General features: G+C 36.5%; 2 protein-coding genes across 3 annotated transcripts; both read right to left on the bottom strand.

Annotated features, from left to right (window-relative positions):
* Positions 1-1,138: 1,138 nt before the first annotated feature.
* On the bottom strand, positions 1,139-4,715 carry LOC125188655 (50S ribosomal protein L21, chloroplastic). The gene is made up of 5 exons (XM_048085636.1): positions 4,399-4,715; positions 2,275-2,355; positions 1,685-1,786; positions 1,527-1,601; positions 1,139-1,438 (listed from the first exon to the last, which is right to left on the bottom strand). The coding sequence occupies exons 1-5, from the start codon at positions 4,675-4,677 to the stop codon at positions 1,370-1,372; spliced, it is 606 nt and encodes a 201-aa protein (XP_047941593.1). The 5' UTR covers positions 4,678-4,715; the 3' UTR covers positions 1,139-1,369.
* Positions 4,716-8,475: 3,760 nt separating this feature from the next.
* LOC125188653 (probable receptor-like protein kinase At2g42960) lies at positions 8,476-12,957 on the bottom strand. 2 transcript variants are annotated; one of them, XM_048085634.1, is made up of 8 exons: positions 12,400-12,957; positions 11,278-11,973; positions 11,076-11,180; positions 10,522-10,644; positions 10,275-10,445; positions 10,037-10,166; positions 9,525-9,741; positions 8,476-8,950 (listed from the first exon to the last, which is right to left on the bottom strand). In XM_048085634.1, the coding sequence occupies exons 2-8, from the start codon at positions 11,946-11,948 to the stop codon at positions 8,937-8,939; spliced, it is 1,431 nt and encodes a 476-aa protein (XP_047941591.1). In that variant the 5' UTR covers positions 11,949-11,973; positions 12,400-12,957; the 3' UTR covers positions 8,476-8,936. The 2 variants fall into 2 exon arrangements, with proteins under 2 accessions (XP_047941591.1, XP_047941590.1); XM_048085633.1 differs by having other exon boundaries at positions 9,529-9,741; positions 12,400-12,952.
* Between the last annotated feature and the right edge of the window lie 6,619 nt (positions 12,958-19,576).

Here is a 19,576-nt window from a genome sequence, read left to right as displayed (position 1 = left end):
GGTTTCTATTTCGAATCAAGCTATTTCGATAATGATTTTGTTGGATTAGAAATTCTCAATTTTAACTTTCTAAATTTTGATTGTAGGAAATTTAGGTTAATTGATGAATTTCAGACTTCACTGACATTCCTATATAAAAGTCAAATCATTGAAAAGATACTACTTTTTAAAATCAAAATCCACCGTATCAATATTAAAGATAAAGGAAACGCTTTAAATATTGTAAAAGGAAAAGATTAGATTTTCAGGTCTTTGTCACACACCATTATGTTGAGGTCTTAGTCACACACCACTGTGTTGTGGAAGTAAGTCTCAATCATGATACATGATTCATGAGCTCTATAATTCCTATTATATAATTTAGAATATTAATTTTATAAAAAATAAATTGTTTTGCTGAAGAGTTTCTTCCACAACCATAAGCACTTCTATTTTGTTGATGAAAATATCTTTAATAATGACCTAGTGATCCTATTATATAGCATTGCTAGTTTGATAAAACGTGTACAAGCATAAATGTTAAGTTTGATAAAACGTGTACAAACATAAATGTTAACTAGATAAAGTGGTACTCCATGTTATAATTAATTAATTTCACTGTCCTATTTTGAATAAAACCATCATAATTTTTTATGCATGTTTCATTTCAATTAGCTACTACCCAAAATAAAAATTAAATGTCAAAACCATCAACTTCATGAAGCAAAAATATTCCCCCCTAGTGAGATTTCGAAAATTCTCTCTATGCTTTATCAGCACTATTTTATCCTTCCTAGATTCAGAGTATGAGATTAAGTTATTATTGCTCACGCAAAATTCAAACTTCGAATAAGTTAATTGGTTAGAGGATCAGAGGTTTGGATCTACTGATGGAGTGACAAAAATTACAAGCCCTCATCTACAATTATAAGATTTGCAGTCAAGAGGTCCTGGAAGCATGGATATGAATTTTTGGAAGACATCCTATTAGATCCTCGGAAATCCGGTATCTTCAGTATGTCCTCAACATAACTTATCCGATGTCGCTACCCTAACTCGCAATTCTAACCTAAGTCTAGATCTGAACTACAACACATCCCGACTCTTGCCAGAAAACAAGACTCGACATACATGATGCATTCAAAAGAGAGGCATAATCTGGAAGCAACTGCACAACAATTAACACTAAAAATATTGTCAAAATAAGATTTGAGAATCGAAATGATGTGGGCTACATAATGCCCTAGATGGACCTTCACACTCCAACTTCAAAGTAGCAGTTTCCATCAAAATCAAGATGCATTGACAGTAGACATCATCTTCTCAAAAAATTAATGAAATCTAACAAGAGGCAAGACCAGACAGTTCTCCAATCTAGTGTTGGTACAATCTAATCGAGGGTAGTCACAGGAGAGTCTTGGTATCCCGTGATGCTTGTTATCCTTATCCTTGTAATAGGCTGTACAAGCAAAGATATAAAGCAGTTGGCGAAAAAAGTGAAAGAATGCAACTTAGTGGGATTTCAAGTAACAAAATGATGTGCTAACCTGTCTGTGACCAATGTTTCTTCTGTAGTTTTTCTTCTTCTTGTATTTGAATACGATCACTTTCTTATCCAGCGTCTGCATAGAATAGAATGATTGAGTTGATGCACTAGATTTACATGAGTATGTATACAAGAAAGCATCCTGGATTCTGATCATACTTGCTCTTCAACAACTGCCTCGACTGTGGCATTAGGCACTATCGGTTTTCCAATATATGCGCTTGTTTTAGTTCCCACGAGCAACACCTTATTTAGGGTTACCTGGACAGGTCGAGTTGTAATGTATTATGTGTCATTATGGATACGGAAGTATTCATTATACATACAAAGGCAGAAGAAGAAAAAGAAAGAAATTATGTATGAAAGTGATATCTACATATGAGTTGATATCCACTAAACAATTCAACATTTGCATAATGTAGCAAACAAAACCAGTAAAAGTAGTAGTTGAAAATCTCAATTTTTTAGGCTCCAGCAGCACATTATCTATGCTTAACTCACATTTCCATGCCATCACATGATCAAGATGAATTGGACGAATCATTTCCATGCCATAAAAATGTAAGGACTTCGTACAAGTACAATGACAAAAGAGTGGTGGAAAAATAGAAATAAGATCCTTGAGGCAAGTGAGTTCACACCAATATATGAAGGCGATATTCAGGAGAACAATCAATACGATATAATGGAAACTAGAAAAGTAAAATACTCATAGACCATGGTAGGATTCTCATAATATCTTTACTTACCTTGTCGTTTACACTTGCACCTTTAAGCCTCTGTGTGTAGATATAACGTCCAGGGAATACGATGTATTGCCTTCCTCCAACCTAAGCAAGTAAAAGGCCAAAAGAAAAAGTTATAAGTAGACAATCACACGAGTAACAAGCAGGATGCTTCAGCAGAAGATACAAACATATCCTAATATATTAGACAAACAGAATATCTTGAATAATTATATCTGCAGCAAACAGCAGATGGGATTCAACTCCTGATTTTGTGTAGCTTTATCATTTTCATGGGAGGTGAAAAGCTGTTAAGGCATCATAATATCTTCAAAAACACATTATAAATAAATGAAGTCCGAAATAATGCAATGAACCTTGATCTAGTGCCTGGTATCAAGCAGCTGAAGTTTCAACAGATAAGCAGCAGAAAGTATTAAAAGTTAATAAGATTTTCAATCATCTACAATTCCGCATATTAGAAATTAAAAATTCAAGACATTAACACATTGTTTAACACTAGACAACCAAAATTTTCCATCAGAAGAGAAAATCATCCATCTATACAATCAAGAAATTTTGTTAGGAATGAAGGATTGGTTAATGAAGATGCACAGAAGGATGATGAAAATATGTGAAGTCTAGCTGAAATTTGTTGACGAACGGCATCAAGGAGGATTCAATCTGTGGCTCATATTCAGATTATCCGCACATCTTTTATTACATTTTCTAGTGGTTGCAATATATCAAACATTACTAATAAAAGTGTAACTAAGTCACTAGAAGAAATCACACATTAGAGTCAGACAGTGAGTCTTCTATAACTTACTCTATTGACAGCTATCCCCGTTTAGTTGTAGAGCTAGTGTTAGTTACTTTGTAACAATTGATTTTTCAGCATTAAAATGAAAATTACTATCACCTTCTTCATTTAAATTTCTGGGTTTTCTAGAACCAGTTGAATTCACTACAAAAATAGCTCGACTGAAGATGGTGAAGCAACTCGGACTAACTTAGAATATTTTAGCGATGACGAGCTTGGACTGCACGATGAAAAGCTGTGAGGAGGTCCAATTGCAAATCAAAGAGCTAATACCTATATGCAAGTTGGGAATGAGGATGTCACCCAAATCAGATTGCCGATATTTTGCAAATACATAATGCAGATAATCCAGGAATGCAGCTTGTTTGTTGCTGCACAATTTTACCAGGCACCAATTTGATGAAATAGAGTAGATCAATTAAGAGAGCTCTCAAAGGCCAGAGCTCAAAGTAACTGGAATTCTTAGATGGATCGTGGAAGTTTTACTAAACCTCGAACTCGATCTACTTATCATAAAATCATGGTTTCCTCCTGAATGATCATTCCAATATCGAAATAGTTAGTTGATGCGCTTATTCATTAGTCATACTGATAGCACTAAGAAACTGTGGAGTGAGCTTATTTAAAGATTCGGTCGTAGCAATGGACTGCAAAGGGAAATCGGTGGTTATAGTTATACAAAGGTAAACTGCGAGAGACTGTGATGAAATAAACAAAATAATACAGTCAGAGACTCAGAAGTTGCAAGATGTGTTGGTAATTTGTTACATTAATGCGAGTTTGGTCCATAATTTTGGAGGAAATGACCAATATGAAGGATATTATGCCTTCAGAATTGTGGCAGCAGTAGATAAAAGAAACTGGATATTCGATTCAGGAGCAAGTACTCAGATCTGCTGCAACCTTGAGTAGCTAAGTAAGATTAGTTGCATTGAAAAGTAATTTGGTAAAGTTTGCACTGTTGAATGCCATTTTAGTCATCAGATATTCCGAGTCAAGAATTGTACAGAGAATTGGCATGAGATACCTTCTCAAGTTTTCACCACTGCTTATGAATTTCCCTGGAGTTGTTAAACGACTGATGAATAAATTAGAGTGTGTTTTCAGTGTAAACATCATAGTCTGAATTATGCAAATAATCTCTTAAAATGCTCTAAAGCTCAAGTTTCAGTTTTTGATGAAAGAATGGATTCTGAAATCAAATAAAAGAAGTACACCGTAAAATCGAATTTCCACATATAATATCAACGCCCCAGAATTGTTCATAACAAGGAAAATATACTTGGAATTAAAACACTAGAATTTGATAGAAATTAAGGACTCACCATCACAACAGCAAAAACTTCCTCACGCTTGGGCTCGGCAGTTTCAACAGCGGGCTCAATTTCGAGAACCGGGGTCTCGATTTCGGCATCGGTAACGGATAATGCAGCCTCTGTGTCCGTTGCCTTTGACACTACCGGGTGTTTGCGGGCGGTGAGAGACAGATGTGAGAGAGAGTGAGACAAGAAAGAAAGATTGGGTCTGGATAGAGAAATGGCGGTTTGAGTTTGGTTATGGGAAGGCTTTGGAATGAGAGAGTAGGAAAGAGATAGAGCAGCCATTGTTGCAGAGCGTCGCTTCCTGCGAATTTTTTCTTCTCTTCTGCTTACTCGCTTCCATTATCCTATCCTATATCCTTCGGTTACTGGAATGACGCTTTTGCCCTTCAATCTGTGATTCTTCAGGATTATTTGCTTACAAATTCATGTTTATTTCACATTTTTCCAAATTTGAACGACGAATCATAAAGTTTTAAAAAGTTTCTATGGTCGCATTTGAATAATTTTGTGTTATTATTTTTAGTTTCTTAAGTTCATGTTAAAACTCTCTATATCTTGTCCCACATCGACTTATAACGATCTTAGCTCATCTATATAAGTGTGGATAACCCTCTCCCTTATGAGGCCTTTTAATGGGTGAGTGACTCATTTTTAATAGCTCACAACTATATCATTTGCGTGTCACAATAATATACATTTACGTCAGTATTCATTGACAACACCAAAATTTTACATGTGTGCACCAATTTAGCATCGAATTTGCCTCCAAATCATGTAACAATTGAAAGTTTTTTAAATTTTGTGATTTATTTGTTAAGTGTTGAATAAACCAGAATTTGACCAAACTCAGTGATTTTATAGACAATTAACCATATTCATTATAAGTTAAACCAATAATTGAAAAGCAACGATTTTAAACGGTAAAGCCTTTCCACGCTTCAAAAATGTACGAAGGTCGTCCAATACTTTACAACTGTCGTGAATTCGGATATTTTCGATGAGTACTTGTGTGTTATCGATGGCATGGGGCGAGAGCACTTGAGATGATTATGCAAGGGTATTCAAGATGCATACGACTGACACTTGCATGGGCGGAACCATGTGGATGGGAGGAGGGGCTAAAGCCCTTAATAAAATAATTTTTTAATTTTTTTCTTCTATAACTTTTTAAATCTATACAATATATAAAATGGGAGTTTTGAAGAAATTTACAAGATTGTCATTTAATTTAAAAAGTTCTATTAAATTAAAATTGTACATGTAAGGGGCTAAAAATGTGTGATTCAAGATTGTCATTTCATTTAAAAAAGTAGATTAAATTAAAAATATATAATTAAAGGGCTAAAAATGTGTGGTTAAGTGGAAGCAAACATGTTAAAACCACGATCATGCATGGAGGAAGTGGTGAGTGGGAGGTTTTACAAGGGTGGGGAAATTGAACATGCAAAAACGTTTCATATTTATATATATGTAGTTTAGAGTGATTTGAATACAATGCTATGATAATTAGAAAAATGAAAAGATTTTAGTTATTTTGGTGATAATTAGGGGGAGTGGAAGTGCAATGTTTTTTGGTGATAAATTGAATGGCTTGGAGGTGGAAAGGTTTTTAATTAAACATGCAAAAACATTTACTATATATGTGTAGTTAAGAGTGATTTGAATACAATGTTACCATTGAGCTTAAAATGGTTCAACTCTTGGGGGTTGGAAAAATTGTGGCTAAACAAGCTACACATGCTCCACTTGAGCAACGCCGAGCTGAAGGGAATTAAGGTCTTTGTGTGAGTATGTTATTGAATAACATAATTCTCATTGCAAAATTTTCTTTTGTGACTTTGATGAAGATGTGAGTTTTGTTTTGGACTAAGGTTTGTTGTCTCATATAATCCATATTTCTTACTTTTATCTTTTACATGCTAGGGGCGGACAATGAAGGGGAAAATGAGCCCGATGAAGAGGCTTGGGGGTTTAGAATAGTCTTGGATATAAATCATGAGTGTTTGGCTTGATTTATGTGGAATTAGTGGTGGTTGTTTGAGCTACAAGTGTTTGGCTTTATTTAACTAGTGGTGGTTGTTTGAGCTTCAAATTTTAGTTGAATTTAGTGGCTCGGATAGATGTGAATTTATTGCTACTTTTGATTTTTCCTTCGAATAATCTTATTGTTATTTTTTTTTGTTTAAATTATGTTGATATTGTTCGTTACCACCATGGGAGATAGATGTAAGATTTAACATAAAAACTTAAATTTAGTGTATTTTAAAAAATAGCAAAGGAACGAGTGATAGACCCAAAATAATGAAAACGAAGGGAACTCTTGTGAGGAATAAATGTAGAGTGTTATTTCCCAAACACAATAATAAATTCAACAACAATTTCTCTCATAAATAATTAAATATTAATAAATTCACTTTTTATATCTATGTGAAGTTGATTTACAATAATTTATTTTTATTTAAATCGATATGCATATTTTAGTTTAAGTTTAGATTTATTGCTACAAAATATAAATTATTTATTTAAATCGATATGCATATTTTAGTTTAAGTTTAGATTTATTGCTACAAAATAATATAATGGGTTGGATTAGTTGCTAATTTTTAATTAAATTTGTTACTCCTTATTTTGTTGCATGTTAAATTATTTTACATGTATATTTTAGTGTGGATTTTACTTAATTATTATAAATTTGAATTAATAAGGTGAATTGATGGACCAATGGAAATCGATGTGATAAGGATCCTTGTATTTTATGATCCATTTTTCAAGGATTTACCCAATTATGATGTTTGATCTAGGTACTTTTTTTGTGAGAATTGATTTTCTATTTTATCAATAAGAGCAACCCAACAAGAAATAAGAAAACTAAGATGAACAAAGAAGGAAATAACATTGGATAGGGTGGAAGTTGGAATACAAAGTCATTGACGAAGCAAGCTAAGACACTTACAACATAACTAACATGCATTCATGGCTAGATCTTCAAGGCAACCACAATCCTCAAAGCATACCTCTACTTGATCCATGCTTGAACTAGCAATTGATGGAAATTCCATACTTGAACTAGCAATTGATGGGAAAAGCAACCTAGAAAACTAGAAATTGGATAGGAAACCCTCTTCAAGAGGAACAAATCTCTCAAGCATCTATTTTCAACAAAGTCTAACCATGAAAAATGAGGAAAAATACTATTTAAAGCTTGGGTGGCCCGTTGGGCCAGAATGGGGTCCGAAAATAACACCCGACCGCGTGAATTATCCCCCTAGAAACTCACCCGGCCGCGTGGAACTTGTCTGCACAGCGCGTCTTTCGTAAAACGGTCATAACTCCCTCCACCGGACTTTGATTGGGGCGTACAAGGTACCCACGCGAAGCTCTTTCGAAGACGAAGACATTGGTAGTAGTTTCAGAGCTTTTGGACTTCATATCAATAGGCAGAATACTGATTGAAGCCAGCTATTATTGATCTATATTTATTATATACATATTTCAAATTTTATTTAATAAATTTATAACCTAAATTATATTTTAAAAAAATATTTTACTCCGTGCATAGCACGCATGTAATACTAGTTTATTTAAGTCTAAGGTAAATTATTGTGTAAAAGCCCTTATAAATAATCTAAAAAACCAAAATTATACTTTGACATAAAATTTAAAAATCGCAATCCCTATTGATATTTTTTAGGGTTTAGCCGCCCCAGGACACTTGAGAATTGCCAATACTTACTCAATAGAAAAACTAGCACGCAACATGAAGAGAACAATATACTAACAGAAGCCATCCAACCATAATCATAGAAGCATTCCCAACCACTAGCTACAGATTTGACATGTATTCTTTGGTACGTCCGAGTCAAACAACAACAACGTGTTAGATGGTAGGGACCTTGTTGGAAGCTTCACGGATAATGCACATCGGCACAACAAAGACTACTATATCCCAGACGACATCTATATTAGGTGCCCGACTTTCGTCAAGACCCCAAAACATAGTTTGCCGAATCAATAGTTTTTGTTGTTGTGGGGTAATAAATATGCTAAGCATGATGTTATATTTCTTGAGCTCCTATTATCTCAAACAAAGTGTATATTTTATTTCTCAAATTACACAATATAAGAAGAAATCAGTTATCAAACAATTTTTTACAAGCACCTATCTATACAAGCCCATTAATTTTCTCCGGATTGTCAATCACCATCACTTCCATCGCAAAACAAGAGCTACCTATATTATTTTACTACAACAGCAAGAATGAAAAATAGTACAAGAAGAAAACACCTAAAATAAGATATGAAAAAAAGTCCATGTCTACCTAACCTATGCCTACCATACTTCTGCGCTTCAACACCTTCTTCATGAAATGCTAACATATCAGCAGACCGAAACTTTTAGTCAGAATCTTGTTTTTGGCTGCTACTCGTTGATGCAAATGATCTCGGTTCTTCTGTCTCACCTTAGGCCCTGATTGTCGCTTTTATCAGTGTCGTAGCTCTCCCTCTGGAAATCGATCTCAATGCTACTTGCCCGGGTCCTTCTATGCCTTCGATCCTACAAATAATGAAGCATGACAACAATCACAATTAATTCGTTTTCCCAGCACATAACTTATATTCATTCACATTGATCTGCTTTTGCTAAACATACATTCACTCGCCCTCATCAAATACACATACTTCAACTGCACTAGTTTCTTTTTATGGCTTTCAGTGCACCTAAAGCATCAACTATCATTTGTGAGACTTCAACCGACAGAATTTATCACCAGACACAAAAATAAAAATAGATATAGATTCATGTACTAACGACGTGAGCAGGAAAAATCTGCCAAAAAGGATTTGGTGAAGCCTCTATGCTGGCTCAACTTTTGGTTAGTTTTATATAAGACTAATGAAGAGTCATTTCCCTTTTAATATCATTCCTATAGGGGAGTTTGTTTTTCATTTTTATGTTCATTACTAAGATTTCTCTAATTCTACCCTTTCAATGAGATATGAATCAACTAAAATTAGCTCAAACTATAGAAACCATCAATGTGCATTGGGATATCTCAAAGTTCCAATCCATCTTAGTAAATAGCAAAGTAGCAGCCAATACTATTTCAATAAAATGGGATGTGGCATACCGACCCCTCTTTGTATGGGATATTCTTCTGATTCAAGCATCCGGACAACTTGGCTCATCCTGGGCCTCTTGTCTGAATCTGGATCTACGCATCTCAAAGCAGTCAAAAGAGTCCTTTTGAGGGCTCTAGTTGACGGCCTCGTGTCAATATTTGGATCAACCACTTCTTCCGAGCGCCTACTTCCGACCATAATTTTCAGCCAGTCAACCAGATTAACCTGCAAGTCATCAAGTATATACTGTTAAATAACAGAGGCACACAACTGAAAATACCCTTGTAGTCCATTCGACGCGGTCTTTAAGTTGAATGTTACCATTACCAAAAAAAAAAAAGATGGAGTTATTTATTAAAAGGTTGATCCTATGTATCGAAGCATGATACAGTGTATGTCCTAAAGTTCAGTTGACATATATACATTATATATATTTGCCATCTAAGACACGTATTTATGAAAAAGGACGTCAGATAAATATACTAATCGTTGACAAAAGCCTGCCTCAACAGACAAATACCTCTGCAGCTGGACGACCATAGTCTACTGGTTCCCGTCCTGTGATTGCTTCTAACAGCAATACCCCAAAGCTATAAACATCACTCTTTTCATTTAAAAGGCCAGTATTTGCATATTCGGGAGCCACATATCTGAAAATTGTTGAAGAGATTTAGCAAATAGAGTAATTTCTAGCATTGATATGAAATTATGAATGGAAGGCTGTGAATGAAGAGCCAATGAAAACCACAAACACTCACCCAAAGGTGCCCATGACTCGAGTCGTAATGTGACTTTTCCCCGCACCAAGCAGCTTAGCCAAACCAAAATCAGAGACCTTAGCATTGAACTCTTCGTCAATCAGTATATTGCTCGACTTTATATCTCTATGAACCACCTTCGGCTCAATTGCCTCGTGCAGATAGGCAAGTCTGCAAATCCATTTGTGAAGTGAAAAGTTAAATCCAGAGTGGCTCACAATAAAACTAAACAACCCAACAAACTCACGCTTTTGCTGTGCCAAGAAGAACCTTCGTTCTAGCCTCCCAAGTAAGATATCCATGATGACGCATTGCACCATGAAGCCATTGTTCTAAATTTCCATTGTTGACATACTCATACACCAGCAGTCTGACAGTAAACATCAATAACAAATTTAGGGATTAGGTTGATGAGCAGACTCTGATCTTTGCTCGGTTTAGAGCTTCAAATCAACTTTTCAGTTTAAGCCGTGCTCTTAGAACTACAGTTATACTAACCTCCCTACATCATATTTGGAAATGAAACGCACCTAAAAACCCTGTACTAATATACTCCATTTGTCCCATTAAAAGTGACACATTTTCCTTTTTGGGATGTCCCGGTCGAAGTGAACCATTTCTAAAAATAGAATAAGCACTCTCTCTATTTTATTATCTCTCCACTTAACACGCAAAACAACACTACATTAAAACTCGTACTGGAAAAGAAATGCTCTACTTTGAATGGGACAGAGGGAGTAGTGATATTCGACACTTAAAAGGGCTAAGTCACAGAAAGGGAGTTTTCATTAGAAGCTGTACCTATGAGTTCCTTCAATACAGTATCCCAGAAGTCGGACCAAATTCTTGTGCCGCACATGGCCAATAGCCTCTACTTCCACTGTAAACTCTTTTTCAGCTTGACCTCTGGCAGAAAAACATGACAATAGAATACTACTTATTAGAAGTGAAATCAAACAATAAGAGATTTCATTAATATCACAAGAAAATTTTCGAGACTCACAGGTTGTTAAAGAGCTTCTTAACAGCCACAGGAGTTCCATTGATAAGCTGTCCTTGGTAAACAACTCCATATCCACCCTCTCCAATAACATTCTCCTTCGAGAACCTGTTCGTCGCCAGCTCAAGGTCTCGTAAAGTAAACCAATGGCCCCAACCGAGCTGAGAAAATTCGGGCAGACCACTTAAAGGAGAAGGACCAGTAATTGGATTTGATGAAGAAGGTCTATATCCACCAAATGTTCCTGAACTCCATTCATCTCCTGATTGTGATCCACAATAATCTCTGTCGATGTGGTGGAACGAGCCCAACAGGCTGCTGTTATCTCCATTTTTGAATTTAGGTATCCCCGGATGGACCAACGCATTGTCTGATTCTCTATCACTTGACCTGTCATGAATAGTGAGATGAACCCCGTCTTGTGGAGCAAATCCCTCAGTCGAGACTTGCTCCATCCGGATCTCTTTTATTTCCTTTGAAACAATAGGTATTTGGCTAGTGGGATACTTTTCTTGATCCCTTCTCAATTTCTTTTGCGAACTTAGATAAAATGTCAACAGCAGGAGGATGATCACAATAAATAGCCCAACTATTATTCCAATAACTTCCCAGATCTTGAGATGAAAAACGCCAGCACTTTTCAAGAGTTGAGCATTGAGATCAGAAGCCATCATTGAGGAATGAGGATCAAGAAACAACCTGATGAATTAACACAAGAAGCATAAGGTTCATGCCCATACTCAACCAGGACCAATTTATGCACAAAATGACAAAACTAACACAAGATGGCATTCACTGCTTCCTCCTCCTCAAGACCTCAACTAATGAACAATTTACGCTCTAACAACCAGCACATAACAAAAATGGGATGATTCTACTAATCCGAAACTTATAAGAATACCATTAGCTAAGCAGTTTTGGCAAACAACTCAATCCACTTTCAGGGCATAAATAATGTTAAAATTAATGGGATCACATAGACATCCCACAGACAAATAAAAGCCATAACAAAAGCAGAAGTTAGCATAACAGCAATACAATTATGAAATGAGTGAACTATGGAAATTACTTTCAAGATAAAAGATAATAATGTATTAATATCTCAAGAAACTGTCAGGCTCTTACCTCTCCAGTAATAGAATAACACACAACTTATTCTGAAAGGGCAGTTCTTGAAAACTTCAGCCGAATTCAGTTAATATCAGATCCCCCCCAAAAGATCTTGAACCAGCAGCTCTTAGAAATCCCACATTTCAAGGACAGCAAAAATAAAATCTTTACCAAAAAACAACTCGAAATTGGAAATATTGAAGAATCTCATTCCAATTCTACACTGCATTTGAACACCTCTAATCTCAGAGGGCCGCAGCCCAGATGAAAATTGACAACATTTACAACAGAGTTGAGGTACATGGAAAGCTAAATGGTGGCCATAATTAATTTGCAAGCAACGAATAGATAATTATGGTGGTTTCAGCTAAGGAATATGAATATGAATGAGGATGTATAAATAAATGGTTCTACATTCGAGTGAGAGAGAGTTATCAGTGGTAGGTGATGGGAAAATGTCTGATCAACAATCTTCTTGACATAATAGTGAAGTGGAAGCATGAGGAGAGATAGAAGGTATCACTCCACTCATCTTATTCGATTTATTAAAATTTCTTCTGAAGATGACTTCATAACCAAAAATTAATAAACATTCTACTAAGTAAAACAAAATATTTTCAAACTTCATAAACCTGCAAAGTTTATATAAGGTCATTGCAGTGAAGGGAATTGCTGGAGTCTGAAAAATGACAACGATAAACACAACTTTAATAACTAAATTATACTCCCCGGTCTTAATTCATTTACATGAGACATTTTTTTTTGCGTTGGAAAAAAAATTGTGTTAAATAGAATAAATAAAGAAAAAATAAAATAGGAATAGAATAAAGTAGGAGAAATAAGAGAGTAAATGTTAAACTCGTAGTTTAGCAAGTGTTTTGGATGTTTGGAAGTGCATATTTGAGTGCTTTGTAGCACATTACTTGAGCTTTCATCTATGATCTTCTATTTTAGTGTTTTGATAAGTTTGTCGAGTTTTTGTAGTCATAACAGGTGGAAACAGACGAAAACGGCACCAAAAATCTTTGGTTGGGCGTTTCACTGCAGCAAGCCGGGAATTTCATAGCACGAGACCGGGCGATTCGACCCTCAAGCCGGGCGTATGCACTGTCCCCGGGCGTTTCTAGATGGAAAATTGCCCGGGTCGGGCGTTTTGTCACGTTTTCGGGATCTCGAGCAAAACGCCCGGCCGGACATTTTTACACTGCAGGTCGGGCATTCTGCTTATGTCTTGCAATTGCTGCATTTTTCGCTTCGGATATAAATAAGACCTAGGGTTCGACTTCAAAACAGATTCAACACGCCCCATAAGAGTTTTTAAAAGGTTTTGAGAGTAGATTGAAGAGACGGAGAGTTACAATCATCAACAAGATTGAAGACAAAGACGATTTGTCATTTAATCCACTCTTGGGAGTATTTTATAGTTTTCCTATGTCCAATTCATTTTCTATGGATTCTTTTTGTGAATTTGCGTTGAATATGAGTAGCTAAATCTTTTGTAGAGTTTTGGTGAAGACTACAATGAACGTTTTTTATTAATTCAAGGACTTTTGATTACCTTTGCTCTTGTGATTTCTTTGTTTCGTTCTTGTGTCTTTTCAATTCAATTACTTAGCTATCAATTGGGTTTGTTGACCTAGTTTTGATTAATCGAGAGATACTTAATTAGGATTGATAAAAGAATGAACAACACCTAGATAATTTGCATTCGAGAGAAGGAATTCTAGAGTGAGGGCTTGAGCCTTTTGTTTTAAGGAGTTAATTGTGATGTATTAGAAGGAGACTTCAATATTAATATTTAAACAACGGGTTGAGTGCACTCGAGAGATGGCTTAGTCTATACTAGCGGCTTTCCTAGTAATCCTAGAGACTTCAATTGGGTAATCGAAGTTGTTGAATTGTTCGCATTGTGTACGTTGTAGTTGGATCCAAGGCTCTACTGTGTTCTCTTATTTGAAACTTCTCTTTGTTGCGTGCTTTTAGCTTGTTTATTGTTTTTCAAAATCAAACCAAACTTTCCGGATTCTCTAGATAGTAGTTAAAGTCGGTTCGTGGTACTTAAGTTTGCACAATTTGTCTTTGTGGATACGATACTCTTACTTGTTTATTGCTATACTAGCCTCGTACACTTGCGGGTATTCTCGTGTTAAAAATCATTCGAGTCAGTAAAGTATGAGAAAATAAAGTAAGATTGATTAAATATTCATTTTTTTGACTAAAAGAAAAATGACCCAATTAAGTTGGAACAATTCGAAAAAGAATACAAAACTAAGTTGAGACGGAGAAATACTACCTTCGATCATAAAAATGGTCTCATTTTTTATTTGAATTTTTCTCACCACTTTTTTTTCTCTTATTTTGTCCACTTTTTATACTTTACAAACTGTACATTAAAATTTATTTCACAAACTAAACTATTTTTTGGGACAAAGAGAGTAATATAATTTACTAAAACTATCTCGAACTATAAAAAAAAATTCAGTTGTCGGGAACTTGCTTAACGTGTTGATGTCAGTATGGATTTTTTTAAATAAAATAAATGACACTGCACAAAAACAACATGCTTTGTTGTGCTTAAATACTTAAAAATTTTACAGAGTAATGTCAAGATTGGCCTCAGAGTAGTCCGATATATTTTGACAAAGCAGGTAGTTTTAGGATTTAAATTGATGTTTACCTAGAATTATAGTACTAGAAGTAAGAAAGGGTATATTGATCCCTAAAATCACAAATTTAGACAAAATCAAGTTATTTCTCATGCACTTAAAATGTGACACCCTAATATTCATGAACTTTAGCCATTGATTTGTCCCCAAAAAAAAATTGTCGTGGCAATTCCAATTATAACTCAAAAGAAATTGAAAATTTCTTCAGCACAAACTTGGACACATTCAATTTCCAAGTAAATCTTAGATCATCTAATATTGATGAAATTTAAATCGCATCTATTGAAAATCTTTTGTTCGAGTTTTCCTACTCCATACTTGGCCAAATGGCCAACCTCTTCATAGGAGAGTGTCTCCTTCTCATTGGTTGTGCAATCTTTCCTCTTGCCCTTTTTGATTGGCCTAATTGTTGATGCCTCATGAAGTGCTATCTTCCACGACCCTAGGCAAGGGTGTCTCTTGGATCACCTTGTTCTACTTTCTTTTTTGTCAACCTATGCTTATGTGATTGTTCCACCACTTATATCCCTTTCTCTTATTTACTTGGCTTGGGATGTGTCACCAATTCCTTTTCCTCCTCTACATTTGATACCCTCCTTTTTTTTACCATCATTTTTGTTGCGGCAAGCTTACGCGTCTGTAGCTAGAGTCGTCAAATGGGTTGGGTCGACCCAGATAGCTTGAGGCCCAACCCACCATATCAGCGGGCTGGGATGAGATTGGTTGGGTTGTGTAGGAAATTGTATTTTCATGCATTTTTTAAATTTCTCATATATTTTAAAATATTATAAATGAAAAATAGTTATACTTAGAGGATTAAACTATTTATAAGATTTTATATTTTTAATTGTAAATGTCCTTTCACTCATAGAGTCACTGCACACATAATTCAAAATAACAACACTATAATGAAAAAAAATGATAATTCGGAGTAAGATTTATAAAACTAGTAAAATATAAAATCAAAGTTCTCATGTTTTACATTTTATACAAATATCAGTAAAAGATCATTACAAATTTATAGTAAGAACATCTATTGTTAATAATATTCAGTAGGACCGCAAAGGTGAAAATAACAATGCCCCAAGCCTAATTTTGTACTTCACTTTATATCAATGGCGGATCCCGGGGGCAGGAGGGGGCGGTCGCCCCTCTCCGGCGGCCAAGAGGGTCGAATTTGTCCTAAGGGTTGGCCGGAAAAAGCCATGGTCGCCCCCTCCGTCGAAAAAAATTAAGAGAAAAGAGACTTGTGAACTGACCGAGCAGTGGAGAACGGTCCAAGATCATAAGGTGATTTGAGATGAGAATGCTATCGGAATATGACGACAATGGAGTCGTCACCGGAATTATAGATTTGAGGGTCTGCGCACAGGGATTAAGGGAAGAAGATGACATATGAGTGGGCTGCATATGTTGGGCCTACTACACTAATAGACAAAAATAAAAAACTATAATTAATTCGGCCTATTAAAATTTTTGATCAAATAGAAGAGATTTAATAGATTTATTTCTATACTTTTCAATAGATTTATTTCACCAAAATAATTACTACTAGACTTATTGCTAGAGATTTGATACTTCAAGTCTTAAACAATGAATACAAAATAAATAAATATTACTATGAGAATGTATTAAATATATATTAGTTGATTATATTTTATTGATTGTATTTTTAACAAATTTATATAAATTTAAATTATAATCTATTCTTTTGTAACCATATTATATAAACTAGTTTCATAATCAAGTCGAGTTTTCGAAAGAAAGCTTTAGCAATTACTCACTCTGTCCGCCATTAGGAGTCTCATTTCTTGGTGGCACGAGTTTTAAGAATTGTTAAGAAAAGTGGGTAAAAAAAGTTAGTGGAAAAGGGGTCCCACTTGTATATATTAGTTTTAAATGAAATATGAGTAGAATGAGTTAGTGGAAGGTAGAACCCTATTAGAGCATCTTCAATGCCGGCTAGCCGATTCACGTGGCTAGCCGGTCGGCTAGCCGAACCATTGGAGCAGGCTAGTGCCAAATCGGCAAAAAAACCGGCCAGGGCAAGCCGATAGCGTGTGGCTGGCCGATGCGCTGGCCGCCATTGTGGCGGCCCGATCGGCCAGCGATCAGCCAGGGCCGAATTTTAATTTTAATTTTTTTTAAAACCTATATAAACGCGATTTTCGTTTCATTTTCATTTGCACCGCTTGTTTTAGCGAGTTTTCTCTCTCTCTAACTTTCTGTACAAGAGCATCATCGAGCGATGAGTAACGCGGGTGGTAGCAGTGGTGGTAGTGGTGGGGATGCTTGAGGAGTACGAACGGAGGATGAACGAGGCTATGGAGGCCTACATGAACCGCGAGATGGAGCGGTACATGCGTAGGGTGGAACAGCAGGGTGATACCTCGCCCTCCACGGGTTGTCCACCGTCGAGCAGTGATTGATCGGGATCACGTAGCTGCACATCAGCGGCCGTATGACGACTACTTTTCAGAGAACCCGCGGTTTTCCGCAAACATGTTCCAGTGGCGTTTTAGAATGCGCAGGGAGTTGTTTATACGTATCGTTGACGCTTTGGAGCGTCGATATCTGTGTTTCCGCTTCAGGCACGATGCGGTTGGCAGACCCGGCCACAACCCTATTCAAAAGTGCACGGCGGCAATCGAGGCAGTTGGCCTACGGAGGCGTGGCGGACATGTGGGATGAGTACCTCCACATCGGTGAGTCGACAGCCCTGGAATGTCTGAAGTATTTCTGTGAGGGCGTGATAAACATTTTCGGTGAGGAGTACCTTCGAAGCCCTACTCCCCAAGATTGTCAGAATTTGATGCAGATGCACGGGGAGAAGCATGGGTTCCCCGGGATGTTAGGCAAGCATAGATTGTATGCATTGGGAGTGGAAGAACTGTCCGACTGCCTGGAAGGGGGCCTACACGACCGGCTACAAGTCAAAGAATCCCACGATGATCCTCGAGGCCGTAGCTGATTACCGGCTGTGGATCGGCATGCGTATTTTGGGGTAGCCGGGTCGAACAACGACCTCAACATCCTGAACTCGTCTCCCCTCTTCAACGAGAAGTGTCGGGGCGTCGGTCCAGCCGTCTCATTTGTGGCCAACGGCAACCGGCATGATATGGGCTACTACTTGGCGGATGGAATATACCCTGTAGGTGGCCCGTCTTTGTAAAGACGATCAGGCACGCAAGTGATGAAAGGAAGGCCTACTTTGCGGAACGACAGAGTCGGCACGCAAGGACGTGGAGCGCGCATTTGGTGTGCTCAAGTCTCGATGGGCGGCAATTAAGGGTCCAACGCGTTTGTGGGATGTCGATGCGTTTCCCAAATAATGTACGCCTGCATTATCCTGCACAACATGATCGTCGAAGACGAAGGCGTACAACTGACTAGTTGGGCCAATGACGATGAAGCCGATCCAAGCCACGGAACGGCCACCCCTAGCGTACGACGTGGGGTACCTCTCGATGAAGCCGGCCGCCTCAAGGAATTTGCCGACATGCGCCAAGTGGAAGCTCATATTCAAAAGGATATAATTGAAGAGTTGTGGGCACGGAGGGTTGCATGCCGTTAGTTTTTTTTTCTGTATTATGTAATTTTTTTTTTATCTATGTACCTTTTTTTTTAATGCAATTAATGAATTTTCCCGTACATGTGTCGTAAATTAAATTTCGTAATTTAATCGTAATTTTAATTCCGTAAATGTAGTATATTTTGAATTATTTTATTGCGGCTGGCCTATGGGCTGATGTGGCAGAGTTGAATTTTAGTCTTGCTGACGTGGCAGGGAGAGAGAGTGGCTGGCCTATGGCTGACCTATTTGCATTGGAGATGCTCTTACCATTTATAGTAAAAGTGAACCGAGACTCCTATTCGCGGACGGACTAGAATAGAAAAATGGGACTCCTATTCGCGGACGGATGGAGTATATTGTTAAGAGTGAATTTTCATAGAATTATAAATATTTGGACTAAAAATTAAAACACTTGATTTATCTGACTGAGCAAAATTTATGGGATTAATTTTAGATTTTAGTCGGATACATCAAATATAGTAAGAAAATACTATTATGATAATTATGAGCGAAGTTGTCGTTTGCATGTACGAGAAGATGTCAAACGACGTACATAAGAGAACACAATTTCACCCCTTCCGAAAAACATTTCTGGATCTGCCACTGCTTTATATGTAATGCTATAAAAGTGTGTGTGAAAATAACCACATCAATTGTAAGGTGGACTCAAAACGTAGTACCATGTCAGTATTGCGAAAAAAGAAAAATTAAAAACCTTTTTCCTCTTTTTTTTAGCTTAGATATGCATGCATGTGCATGTGACTCACCACTTCGCCACATTCCACTGAACATAAACAAAATCAATCAAACACAACAGTTTGTAGTTTGTATTTCTAAAAGGAATTCAATAGTAAGTAATATATTAATTTTGAATTAGCTTTTTGTGGATGATTCTTTCCAGTATTTTGAGGCAAAATATATTCAAAATTTCATTCTTCATGACAAAGCAACC

The sequence above is a fragment of the Salvia hispanica genome, chromosome 5 (genome assembly GCF_023119035.1).
Source record: "Salvia hispanica cultivar TCC Black 2014 chromosome 5, UniMelb_Shisp_WGS_1.0, whole genome shotgun sequence".
Taxonomy (NCBI): Eukaryota; Viridiplantae; Streptophyta; class Magnoliopsida; order Lamiales; family Lamiaceae; genus Salvia; species Salvia hispanica.
Note: the sequence above shows the minus strand (reverse complement) of the source record. Positions and strands in the feature narration are given on the sequence as shown.

Coding starts and splice junctions, on each gene's coding strand:
- LOC125188655 (XM_048085636.1), bottom strand. CDS start 4,677: ATGGCTGCTCTATCTCTTTCCTACTCTCTCATTCCAAAGCCTTCCCAT. Junction 1,787..2,274: donor GTGCAAGTGTAAACGACAAG/GTAAGTAAAGAT, acceptor CGACCTGTCCAG/GTAACCCTAAATAAGGTGTT. Junction 1,602..1,684: donor AGGCAGTTGTTGAAGAGCAA/GTATGATCAGAA, acceptor TATTCTATGCAG/ACGCTGGATAAGAAAGTGAT.
- LOC125188653 (XM_048085633.1), bottom strand. CDS start 11,948: ATGATGGCTTCTGATCTCAATGCTCAACTCTTGAAAAGTGCTGGCGTT. Junction 11,181..11,277: donor AAGAAGCTCTTTAACAACCT/GTGAGTCTCGAA, acceptor TTTTTCTGCCAG/AGGTCAAGCTGAAAAAGAGT. Junction 9,742..10,036: donor ATGGTCGTCCAGCTGCAGAG/GTATTTGTCTGT, acceptor GATGACTTGCAG/GTTAATCTGGTTGACTGGCT.